We start from the raw sequence: 13,056 nt of genomic DNA on the forward strand, positions 1-13,056 counted from the left end.
CAGCCTGGAATGTCGCTGAGGAGGTACTCCCCCTCTGAGCTTCAGTTCCTTCATTCACAGGGAGGGTGCAAGGAGGGACATGGCTTGGATGGGAGAGAACTGAGACTCAGCATGGCCGCCACCAGATGTCACTATTACTTCGTGCAAGAGGTTGCTGAACCTGTCCTCTCAGTGTCCTTTCCCACACCCTCAAATACGAATGCACCCTGTTGCAAGAGGCCGGCAGAGGTGGTTGCTTTCTTTGGTTTAAAAACCTTCCTGGAAGCCTTGGCTAGAGGTAAGGTGCTATCCCTGTAGCGGCTCTAATAGTAGTCCCACGGTTCCCTTTTTGGAGCATCTCTCTGTCACGGTGTGGACCCTGTCTGCTTTATTTGAAGCTGGACACATTGTGCCGGAAACAGAAGGTCCTGAGAGGAGGTGCCCGGGTGTGACTACTTGCGGGGTCCTGGCTCAGTGCACACACAGGGCAACCATCATCTACTCTGTGTTCCTAGGACTGCCCCAGGAATGTGTGGGTCTTTCGGCATGGATTCTATCCTCCTACTCTCTCCCTTTTCAACTCATCTTATATGCTAGATTAATTTTGATAAATTGGCCTTCTAAACAGTCTTCTGCCCCAAACCCTAGTGTGTGGACTGATTCAGAAAAGTGCTTCTCTATCACAGTGACTTCTGCATATCTAATGTCCAGTAAAGCTTTCCTGGGAGAATTAAGGACTCAGGCGTCCCTTGGCAGTGTCATATTTCAGTTCTAGTCTGGATTTGGTTGAAAATGGTTCATGTTTAACCAGAGTGTCCATAGCGTCTACTCTCTGGTCCACATGCTCCGGCATCTCTGAGTCAAGGCTCAGTACTCTCTGTTGAAGGACACCAGGCACAGGACACCATTGGTACTTACGTGAAGACCTCAAATCCCCATCCTGCCAGAGCAGTGAAGAGCCTGGGGCTCAGGTCTCGAGCTGGGTTCATGGCACAGCCAGTGTTGAGGCCCAGAGAACAAGACAGGCTAATGATCAGGAGGCCAATGACAAGGGGCTCTAGGCCTCTGGGGACCCCCATGTTTCTGGAGTCGAAAATGGCAAAGACAATCAGAAGAAGCAGCATGGTAGACAGCACCTGGAGAGGGAGAAAATTTTCCAGAGTTCAGTCTGTTCTGTCTACCTGCTCACCCAAAGTTACCAACCTGTAACTTGGTTCAGTTCTTAGCACCCGCACAGCAGCTCACAACCACCTGTAACCTCAGTTCCAGGGAATATGAAGCCCTCATCTGACCTCCACAGGCACTGCAAGTACGTGATGCCCATATATATAAAGGCAAAACTCATCCACCTAAAATAAACAAATCTTAAAAAAATGAAATAGTGACAGCTACCATAGTGGACAAGCGTGTGGCTCTTCCACAGACATGCTAGAAGCAGATGCTGATGGAGTCACCCATTGCAGACTGGGTGCCTGCTGAAGGTCACACAGCTGGTCCAGTCCGGAGAAGACTGGTCCTCAACTACCACACTATCTGCTAACCTGCTCGTCAGTGACACTGAGGGACAATTGGCAAGATCAGAAAGTGAAGGAGGGTTGGCTTAGACTGGATGTAAAGACAGCAAGCAAGAAAGCAATAGGTGGACACGCAAAAAGGGAGTGGACGGAAATTTCTTATCAGGAAACTCAGGCTGATGAAACGAGTGGGAAAATCTGCTTTGTAACAAAAGAAACGCAAACAGTGGCAAAGTCAGAGAAAAACCATTCTCCCGGTGTTTTCTAGTGCACCTTAACACACGCCATGCTCTCGAGAGGAAATCCTGCAATACCTTATCAACATGCATCTAAAACCCAGAGTTCACGCATACAATTCAATAGGCCAAACTCATACCATAGACATAATGAAACTGTGGGAAATTATCTTAAAATATATACTTTGACTTAAGCATGGTTTGTTGTAGTGGAAACTGGAAGCCATTGAAACAAACATCAATAACAGAAGAGGGAGATGCTTTACAGGATGTCTACTCCATAACTTACTATAGAGATGCTAAGAGCTGTAAACAGCACCAGTGGGGTGACTCAGTAGATAACGGCGTTTGGTGCCAAACTCGATGACCTAACCACAGTCTCCTGAGTCCACGTGGTTGAAGAGAGAGCCAACACTCAAAAGTGGTGCCCTGGCTTCCACATGTGTGCTATGGCAGGCACATGTACACATCATCCACACCAAGTACACATAAAACTTTACATGATAACATTTTAAAGTGCTTATAACATTGAGAAATTAAATATTATAAATTCAAACTTTTAAAAAAATACACACAAAAATGAAAACATTAACAGGCACTCTCAAGAGGCGGGATTTTTCTGCTCTCTCCAAATTCTAAACTTATAAGCCATCATTTTGTTTCGCAACCTAGATGACAGCTGTGAGTGACTGTACACATACTCTCTGTCACCCGAAGTGTAGCTTTCCGGGGTGCACAGCATGTCCACCTCACGCAGGCCCCCATCCCGTGCTTCATCTCGCTGAGAAGTTGTAATGATCCCCATGGCGTAAACCCTGCTATTCTCCTTACAGATGAGGGCACTTAGGTAGACGGAGGTTGAGGCATGTGCTCGAGGGTGAGTAGAAGAGGCAGGTTGGGAGCGAAGCAGGTGAACTTATGGTTTAATTCCTTCAGTGGTTCACCAACTTTTCAAAAATACTCACAGTCAAAAGAATTCGTTTGGAGAGACATCTTCTCCAGAGAGCCCTTCATGACCATCTCTGGCAGAGTGGGAACCCTGGGCTGGCCTAGTGCTTTTACTTGATCTCTTATCTCTGCCCTTGTAACCTTGAATGAACCACTTGTTTACTTATCAGTTGAACCTCTGACCCTGACGTTTGGCGCAAGAATGGGTTGGAACCACAACTAAGGTGTTTAACAAATACACATTAGCTAGCTGAACTAATTGGGAAAACGCTTGAATACCCATCCCCAAAGTCTATTCCAAGGTACTCCAGTTGCCTTGTTGGCTCGGCAGATAAATGGCTAATTGCTCTGGGGTTTTGCATGTTGAACAGTTCCCATCATCCAGAGGCATCCAGATGGGGCTGCAGCAATAGACTCCTAGTGCTTTGAAGCCAGAATCTCACCCTCTGTACTGTAGCTAATATCAGAGATATAAGGACCCTGAACCTGGACCACATCATGCCTCCAGCAACGTATTCTTTACCTTGTCTCTCCTCATACTATTTGCACACTGCTAAACAACCCTCCTGTGACTCCCTTCTCTTCAGAGAGCTCCACTTTCCCCCCACTTGTTAAACTTCTGTTTCCAATCAGCTCATCTACTATCAGAGACAGAAAGACCCTAAGAGGTAATGTGTCCCAAGCTGCCCACCATCCAGAGTTTATCATTCCCACACTTCCTATAGCCTACTATTTAAAGGCCACCTGACTGGCCTCCAACAACTACTCCCAGCAACTGCTGTTCTCGGGAGACAAGGCCTTTATTTTGTACAAGCCAAATTTCCTGAAGCCTACTTTTTATGGGGAAAATGGCATAATTATAATTTCACTAATGTACAGACTCGGCCATTCATCGAAACATATTCTTTAAAAATTTTTTTTTGTGATTTGTTTATTCTTGTTTTATGTGCATTGGGTATTTTGGGGGCATGTACATTTATATAAGGGTGTCAGATCCTCTGGAACTGAAGTTACAGACAGTTGTGAATTGCCATAATACATATTCTTTGGCACTCAGTGATGGAAAGCCTGCCTTTCATATCCAATGCCCCGGGTTCAATCCAGAGTGCTACAAACAAAAAAAATTTTTTATGCTTCCCAGGTGATGGACTCTGTCAAGAGGAAGCTGAATATCTCCTTCTAGCCTCCGCCTCCCAAATGACGGGGAGGTGTGTGCCACCACAACCAGCAGAAGTTACTTCAACTATCAATCTAGTTGAGATGCTTGTCTCCCTTGAGAGTCAGATACATCGCAGCCTCATGGAGAGGTAGGGTAGATTCATGCCACCCCAGGCTCACCACCATATTTCATAGTCCTTGGAGGTAGGCAGATGCCATCTCCTGTGACTATCACCCTTAGCACCAAAAAGACACAAGAAGTGAAAAGGACCTCATTTGCCTCTGGTCTGGGCAGCCACTCTTTGTCTTCATCTCAACTAACATAAAACACCTATGTGCATTAAAAAGGAAGCTGAGAACCCTTCTAGTGGCATCGGCATCTTCAAGGGCAAATCATTGTCAAGAAAGCTCAGTTCATATAAAGACCTCTGACTTGGAAACACAACCCTTCCTTTTTCACAGGCCTACAATGCTCCAATACGCACCCCATGCCTATCCCCCCATTCTATCATGTTTTTCCACCTAAATCAGATCCTTGTTGACGTTCCACTTACTTGGTCTATAAAGGCATTTGGCAGGGATATGAATGGAGCTGGGTATGTTGCAAAAATGAACGCTGTTGCATTTTCTCCCGCGACGAGCAATTTTCCGTCAGCAAAGGCCATGAGTCCATCTATGGAAGACAGAGCTCGGGGACATTAGTGTTTTCTAGAAAGGGCTGTTCTGGTTGGCTTTAATTAAACTGTGGCATAGCCTAGGGTAACCTGAGAAGGGAGTCCCAACCAAGAGATTGCCTTGATTAGATTGGCCTGTGGATATGTACATGAGGGGCTGTCTTGCTTCTTAACAGATGAAGATGGGTCCATCTCTCTGCGGTTGGCACCAGTCTTCAGGGAGGTTATAGGCTGTACAAGAAAGCTGTGTGTGCCTGAGCCTGGAAGTCAGCAAACACTCCATGTTTTCTGTTTCAAGCTCTTGCTTGAGTCCCTGCTTTGACTTCCTTCCGTGATACACCATGACCCGGGAGCTGAAATAAAGCCTCTTCAAAACCGCTTTTGGTCAAGGTATTTTTTATCACAGCAACAGGAATCAAAGCGGACCAGCTCTAAACTTGGACCAGGACCTTAGTCTGTAGGGTCTGAGACAGCAACCTTCTTTGGGGGTGTGGGAGGAATTCTTGGAATTCTCAAGATTGACCTAAAACCAAAGTGTGACTTCAACTTTAACTAAGCGGAAGTCATAACTCCTAGAGTACTCTCTAGTGCCCCTAAAAATTTAATTCAGAACCTGAGGATGTACCGGGATAATGAAGATGCTATGGATGGCCTGTAGAGCCCCCAGAGCTGGGAAACTGGATGTCACTGATACAGACAGTACCTACCCCATGCCTCTCTTTGCTGCTGTCTCCCTGATTTTCTGACCTCGGATCTCCCTTAGACATTTAATTCTCAGAGAGACACTGCAGGGAGGGGCTCCTTGTACAACCTGTTTCCTTAGGGTTTGGATTATCAGTGTCTTAAGTTTGCCATTCAAAACACTCTAAGGCTCATCTTGGGTTGAATGCAAACAGCTTGCGTGTTACAGTTGGCACCACAGGATCCTAAGATTCCTTAGCCTTAAGGACTTTGGGCGCTGGGCGGTGGTGGCACACGCCTTTAATCCCAGCACTTGGGAGGCAGAGTCAGGCAGAGCTCTGTGAGTTCGAGGCCAGCCTGGTATACAAGAGCTAGTTCCAGGACAGGAACCAAAAAGCTACTGAGAAACCCTGTCTCGAAAATCAAAAAAAAAAAAAAAAAAAAAAAAAAAAGGACTGGAGCCCCTCCTATTCCAGAGAAGGAAACTGGGACCTATGTGGTCTAATGACTTATATGTTTACTTATTTATTATTTATTCTGAGACAAAGTTTAAAAAAATCACCCAGGCTGGCCTAGAATTTGCTTTGTAGCTGAGAATGGCATTGAATTCCTGACCATCCATCCTCACGGGTGCCAGGATTATGGAAATGTGCCCTCAAACTTCATTCCCATGTGTGTATTTAAGTCCCAGAGCTACTCACTGCCACAGTCTCAGTTCAGTCCTGGGTCTGTGATCTCCAAGACCACTTTTTCTTCAGTTGGCTCTTGAGCAGATGCTCCAACTGTGGGCTAGATGGGGCAGAGACTCCCACCCAGCCTGCTTCTTGGCTGTGCTTCTTCCTTAAAGGCATGTTCCCAGATACATAACCTGAATACCTCCTGGGCCACAGCTTTCATGACCAGGCAGGATCCCATTTGTAGTCAAATCAGAGAAAGCAGCAGAGAACCCACTGGCATTTTGCCTATGTTCATATTGTAGTGCAGGGAGGAACTGAAGCTAGGTTCTTAGAAGTTGTACCCTCCATTTTAAGGTTCATATTTTGGAACCTAGAGAAGTGGCTTAGAAGTCTAGCTACTCTTCCAGAAAGGACCCGAGTTTTGAGCTCCAGAACCTACATGGTGTCTCACTATGGTCTGTAATTCCCGTTCCAGGGACTCTGCTACCTTTTTCTGGCTTCTGTGATAACCAGATGCACAGGTGGTGCACAGATATATGTACAAGCAAAATCAAACAAACAAACAAACAAAGACCCACACAGATAAACATTTTTAGATTAAAAAGCTGATTCACAGATTTTATTAAAAGGCTTCATAAATTGGCCCTGTTGATAACATGGGCCTCATTGTTACAACGCTTCCTGTTCTTGCTCAGTCTCATGCTTCCTACCAAGTTCAAGCTTCTGTAGCTTGCCCCACTAGCCCTCCAAATGTTTGGACTCCAGGTCAATACTCACCATAGTAAATGCCAAAGACAGTTGCAGCCCCTACAAAGGCTCCTAAAAACTGTGCTCCCACATAAAATGGGAACTTGAACCACTCCATCCTTCCAAAGATGCACATTGCAAAAGACACAGCTGGGTTGATGTGGCCTCCTGCAAGGAAGAAGAGACAGTCAGCGGAAAGAGGCCAGAGAGTGGGCATGGGGAGAGGGAACAGAAACACAGATGAGTGTTGAAGGAGGGCAACTAATAATCCATTGCACTATTAAAGATGGTTTAGAATCTTTATCTTATGAAAAGGGACTCAGACATTTAAAACGTGTGTAAGCAACTCGTTTTTTTTTTTTAAAGTAGAGTTTTAGCCAGGTGGTGGTGGCTCACGTCTTTAATCCCAGCACTCGGGAGGCAGAGGCAGGCTGATCTCCGTGAGTTCGAGGCCAGCCTGGTCTACAAGAGCTAGTTCCAGAACAGTCACCAAAAGCTACAGAGAAACCCTGTCTTGGAAATCAAAAAAAAAATGTGGAGTTTTAGCCATCAGTTAAGGAATACCATAAGTAATTTGATGCAAACTATTAATGTGCATATATTTTTTAAGGCAACTGAGCCTTAAGTCCATATCTAACAATTCTTCAGCATGTGCATAGAAGCTGTGAAGCCATTCTTCACACTGGGAAAGGGCGATGTCTTGGCAGATGCCCTGTGCCTGTCCCTGAGGCAGAAGGGCTTTGTTGGAGGTGATTGCCATCTCTGGATGGACCCTCCTCGGTTCCTCTGCGTGAACAGTGTGTTCTCTCACACAGAAATGTAGCAACAACTTCCTCAATCCAACCCAAGCTGTAGGTAGTAGCAAAATCAGCTTCCTGAGTCTCAGTTACATATACGGTCAGAGAGGTTTGCTCTGTGCTCACTGATGATCTCACGCGGCTTGGGACTCAACTGCAACATTTACTGAGTGACTGGTCAGATAGCATCACTGTGGTGCTCTTCAGACTTAAGAATCTGATGGAATGGCTTCTGCTCTAGTTAACTGGTGGGAAAAATGCAAAACAGGAGAGGCTTTCTCCCAGCTATGTGGTCAGCAAGTGGAAGAACCAAAATTCAAGTTCAGCTTTATCTGAATTTAAGAGCTGGGTTCCCTTGATCCCCTTCTAACCTCCTTGGGACTGGAGAGGTATTTTGGTTAGGAACTCATACTGCTTTTGCAGAACAGTCTGGTTTGGTTCTCAGCACCCACACCAGATATCCTCAAAAACCATCTGTAACTGCAGCTCCAGTGGATCTGCTGCCCTCTCCTAGACTCCCCATGTACCTGCGCTCACATGCACGTACTCCACCCCACCCCCACAGTGCACATAATTAAAAATAAATCTCAAAACAAGATGTATCTGCCTTGAAAACTAAGTGTGTTACACATATGCACATCTGAGCTTGCAAGGTGGTGGGGCACAAGGTGAACCTGGAGAACAGGGATGGCCTTTCATGTGGAAGGGGGTTAAAACCATTTCCAAAGTGAGCACAGTGAAATGAGAGCGTTCCAGGGAGGTGTGAACAAGAGAGATGACAACAAGCCTGATGGTGATTATGCAGGTGATGACAACCCTGAACCCTGGCCCTCATCAGAACCATGGTCATGCCTGTTCTAGAAGCCCAGCCCCCACAGAGAGCCATGCCTTTCCCGAGTCTCCTGTTCAAGGTTGAAAAGTGGCAACCACCCCTGCCTTTCAACTCCAGTGAACATGAACAAGGAAATTCCAGTGTGCCAAAGCATGGGGGATCTCCCAGATCCTTATGGGAACTTTAACTGTGGGGTCTTGCCAGCTTAGGAGGAAGGTTGGAGCACAAAGACTGATGAGAAATTCCCGGAGCCGCTGCATCTGTTCCTCTTCTCCCTGTGGCTATGTGGAGAGTCCTTTAGTTAACACAGGGCAGGCTAGGGATGCGGGGACTAGGATCCAACAGCAGCCCACAGAACAAATAAAATACCTTACATTTATAGACTTTAGAGGGGAGGAGGGTCTGAGCCTAGAGAAGAGGGTCTCTGAGCTTAGAGGAGACGAGCCTGAGCATAGCAGATGAGCCAAGGTACTGGATAGGATAAAAGACGTGGCTAATCCACTCTAACAGGGCAGAATCTGTGATCTAATACAGGCTCTCACTGTGGAAGCATAAGAGGGTCATAAAAAAATCACCTCTGATCCAAACCATCCCTGTGGAGAGTGCCTTGCCAGGTAAGGCTTCTAGAACAAGCTCTCTCCTAAGATAAAAAATCCCGCAGGTAGGTTTACATTTTGCAAGCATCCTGGAAGCCCAGTTAAGTCTCAGGTCTCATCAAAGTGATGTCAGCCACTTTGTAGGTGTTTTAGATAAGAGAGCCGATGAAATAATCAAGGGGCTTTGTTTAGTTGATGTACATGACAGAGGTCCAGGGACAGTTGCTTGGGAGTCAGAGAGGGTAGATCTGGGAGGGAGCTTTGGACACGAATAAGGAGAAGGGGCTAAGGAGTGACAGAGGGTCCAGAAAGGGACAGGGAGTGATGGCTGGAGTCCAGAGGGCTACAGAGCCTGCCTCCTACAGACCTGCGTGACCAGAGCAGCGTAGTGGAAAGAACATGAGCTCTCGGGTCAAGGAGTCCTGCTCTCAAATATCCACTCTGCCAAGGTTGCTTTGATGACCGTATTAGTCATGTAAAGAACCCCCTCGGGGAACAGTCGGGGTCCAACAGGCTCAAGATGTGGGTCTTGCGTGAGCTAAGTAAACTTTTCAAAGCTTCTGTTCTAGGTGAACTCCCTATCACCCTCACACAGCTCTGTGATAAATACCTTCCTAATTTCCTGTCACTGAGCAAGGCTATTCTGCTTTTTCAATTAATTCACTTAGAAATTATGTCAAAAATAGTCACCAACAGGGTCCACTGAGATGCCTGAGAGGGTGTAGTGAGGCACTTACCACCAAGCCTAACAACCTGAATTCAATCCCTGAGACCCACATTGTAAAGGGAGAGAACTTACGGACTCTATGTGCATTCTATGACATATGCATGTCTACACGCACACACACATGTGCGCGCGCACACATACACATGCTACTTTAAAAAATAGTTACCACCCGGCAGCCTACATGCTTTGAGTAGCATATTACATAATTACACGTATATAATAATTAGGTGTGTATAACAATAAGCTCTGATTGGTTGAATGGCACATTCACAATGGAGCAGGATGCTAAAACTCCTTTATAGAAAATTGATTCTTTTTTAAAAAAAATTTATTTATTGTGTATACAATATTCTGTCTGTGTGTATGTCTGCAGGCCAGAAGAGGGCACCAGACCCCGTTACAGATGGTTGTGAGCCACCATGTGGTTGCTAGGAATTGAACTCAGGACCTTTGGAAGAGCAGACAATGCTCTTAACCTCTGAGCCATCTCTCCAGGCCCAGAAAATTGATTCTTTATATTTAAAAGTGAAAGGCCACTGACTTCACCAGTCTGTGGCCACAAAATGGGACAACATTTATATTCATGTCTGGCATGCCTTGGTTGTTCTTGGAGACCTCATAAAGAGCTTCCCATGCGGCTACAAACCGTGTTAGGTACAGCCATCTTGATAGAGACACCTCCTGCACAATTGTCTTCTCTGATTCCTGCCTGTGACCACTGATGCCAAGACTGATGCTGTAGCCTGTATAGCTGTCATGGAGCGTGCATGTGTTGCTCCTGTACATTGCTGAGCATGAACTACGCTAGTTCCACACAGAGTCATGATACGTGTTCCCATTCCAGCCCAACACTATCATTCGCCAGCCGGGCTCATCCACCATTTTATAGGGTTTGAGTGCTCTCACAGCCTATCGTAGACAACTTGGTCAGAGTCAAAGCCTGACCTGGAAATGCAGCCTCTAGTCATTTCAGATTCTTACTCCCAAGAGCTCGGACTCGGTCCCCAGGCCAGAGGGGACAGCTCTTTGCCATCTTCCTGCTCCCTCCTATTCTTCCTGCTGCTGCTTTCAATCCTTTCCCCCACAAGGACTCCTCAAGCCCCCAAATACAACAATGAATGCAAAGATCCATGACCTGCAGTGGCAGTGGCCAGGGTCAATTACACTAACAGAATTCAAGGGGAATTAGTACCAAATGATTGCTTGACAATGTTCAGCTCAGGATATCACGCAGGCAAAATACTCTAAACTGTGGGTCATGACCCTTTTGGGTGTAAGGACCCTTTCACAGGGATCACATACCAGGTATCTTACATATCAGACACTTACATTATAATTCATAACAGTAGCTCCACTACGGCTCAGAACACCTGGTCCTGCCCCAGGTCCCCTCCTAAGTTTCCAGACTGCATTCAATAGCACACCATCATTTTGCTTTGCAGAGCCCTGGAAATGGCCATGGTCAGCCTGGCCACTAGGGAAGAACCAGGTTAATGTTTTCTAGCTCAGGCACAGACTGTCATGAAGACAGAGTTGACATTGCGAAAGACCTAGCCGCTCTGAGTATAGCTGATAAAGATCCAAGAACTTGCCTCTGCTGGTGTGGCCTTTGCCGAGCTAGTCACAGGCTTATCTGGGAAATGGCTTCCAAGCATGAGATTCGTAAAATAAGAAGTACTGATTGCTGGAGTATACCCTGCAGTAGCCAGGGATGGCTCAGGTGTGAGTGCTAACCCCATCTGGTCCTTGTTCAATGTTGCCTCCCCATAAGCCACGTAACTATTTGTTGGTGTTTAAATTTTATCATCTATAAAAAGATATCCATACATAGTCTTGCCGGATTATAGAGACATAATACATAAGATACATAAACCAGCCAATCCCGCTAGTACATTGGGACAGTTGCATTGATCGTTGTAATAATGACTTCTAATGCATACCAGAGACACCGCCAGTGACATAAATAGCCATCACGACTGCTGTTGCAAATCCCATATTTATAGTGACTATTCCACCAAGATGACCTCGGCTGAGGACTGCTTGGGCAACAGAGCCACACCCAAGGACCTAGAAAGAAAGGACAAGATAACTCATTAAAGAAGTGGTCATGACCACTCTCTTACACAGTATACGTTCACAGTGTGTAGATTTTTAGTAAAGTCATGAATTCAGCTCCCTTCAACACCCAACAGTTCAAACTGTAATGCTCTGGCTGTCTCCGCGGCAACAGCTAAGTTGCAGATGAATCTTACTAGGGGTGTGCGGCGTAAACACCTTGCCTACAACCTATAAATCAGGTAAGGTCACACCATGGTCTAGATTCTTCTTCTCAAGGGGATGAAAAATAAGGATTCTAGTTGGATGTGTAAAAATTCTACACAAATACCTTCTTGCTAGTGATTCTATGTGACCATTACAAGGTTGTCCAAGGAGGCCCCCTGGAGAAATAGAATTCATATATGAGACATTCAACACATACAGGGTGATTTCAGCTTACATCTCTCCAAAGGCAGAAGGCAGATGGTACACAGGTGGCCTTTGGATGTCCCACTGTTCCCACTTCAAGGATACATCCACTCATCTTATTTGTAAATTGCTGGACTCAGGAGATACAGAAGAGTCTGGCTTCTGGAGAGAAGCCCTTGGTATGCACAGCACATGTAAGACTTTGACTTGATCCACAGCCTTGGCACCATACATTAAGTAGTAAATCAAGCTGCAATCACAGTGTGCTCTTTTCCATTTTAGATCACCCTGGCTTCACTTATAGCCTGCCAACTGATCCTCACCTCCTCTCCAAATCTCTATCATCAAGACTGTCAGAATTAAGCCAACATTCCTGTCTTCAGTTTCACTTTGTAATATCAAGTCAATTGAATGCTGAGTACAACTTCTGAACTAAGCAAGTAGCACTGAATAACATCCTCAGAAAGTAAGGTTGGACATTATTGTCATCTGAGATGAACTACTCTAGACAGCCAGGGCATAAGCGACTGCTAACTCTCCTAACAAGAGTCCTCCCCTGGGCAGAATTCTGCTGCACAGTCACCCTAGTTTGGGTCTAGGGGGAACACAACAGCTATATCTGGCTTGTCCCCAGAGAAGCCTCTGACCTGTCTGACTTCACTTGGGTAAATCTCTCCCTTTCTAGCCTGGATGTTGAAATCACCTGGGGTTGGGAGGCATGGGGTGGGTATAAATCATACCGTAGGCTGAAGGGGAGGGGCAGGAGGAAAGGTGAGCCATAAGGGGCTTCCATGACCCTCATCAGAATTTCCACCCAGAAGACTGCAGCACAGATATGTAGCATTACGGTTGTCTTGTTTGTATGTGTATGGTATATGTGCATGTGTATGCAGGCATATGCACATGTGTGCAGGCATACGCACTTGTGTATGTCTATGAGGACACGTGTCTAGCATCTTCCTCTATTGCTTTCAACCTTACTCCCACCCTGAACCTGAGGCTCATCATTTCAGCTGAACTGGCT

At 45.9% G+C, this 13,056-nt stretch overlaps 1 protein-coding gene across 1 annotated transcript in view; it reads right to left on the minus strand.

Annotated features, from left to right (window-relative positions):
• Positions 1 to 13,056, minus strand: part of Aqp9 (aquaporin 9) — a 35,217-nt gene that overhangs the window by 5,370 nt on the left and 16,791 nt on the right. The window contains exons 2-5 of the mRNA XM_050126871.1: positions 11,507 to 11,633; positions 6,645 to 6,782; positions 4,390 to 4,508; positions 898 to 1,115 (exon numbers count right to left, since the gene is read on the minus strand). Coding sequence (XP_049982828.1) covers positions 898 to 1,115; positions 4,390 to 4,508; positions 6,645 to 6,782; positions 11,507 to 11,633 — 602 coding nt within the window. The remainder of the gene's footprint in view (positions 1 to 897; positions 1,116 to 4,389; positions 4,509 to 6,644; positions 6,783 to 11,506; positions 11,634 to 13,056) is intronic.

Source organism: Alexandromys fortis, unplaced genomic scaffold (assembly GCF_014885135.2).
Source record: "Alexandromys fortis isolate MF-2015 unplaced genomic scaffold, M_Fortis_MF-2015_v1.1 scaffold_22, whole genome shotgun sequence".
Lineage (NCBI taxonomy): Eukaryota > Metazoa > Chordata > Mammalia > Rodentia > Cricetidae > Alexandromys > Alexandromys fortis.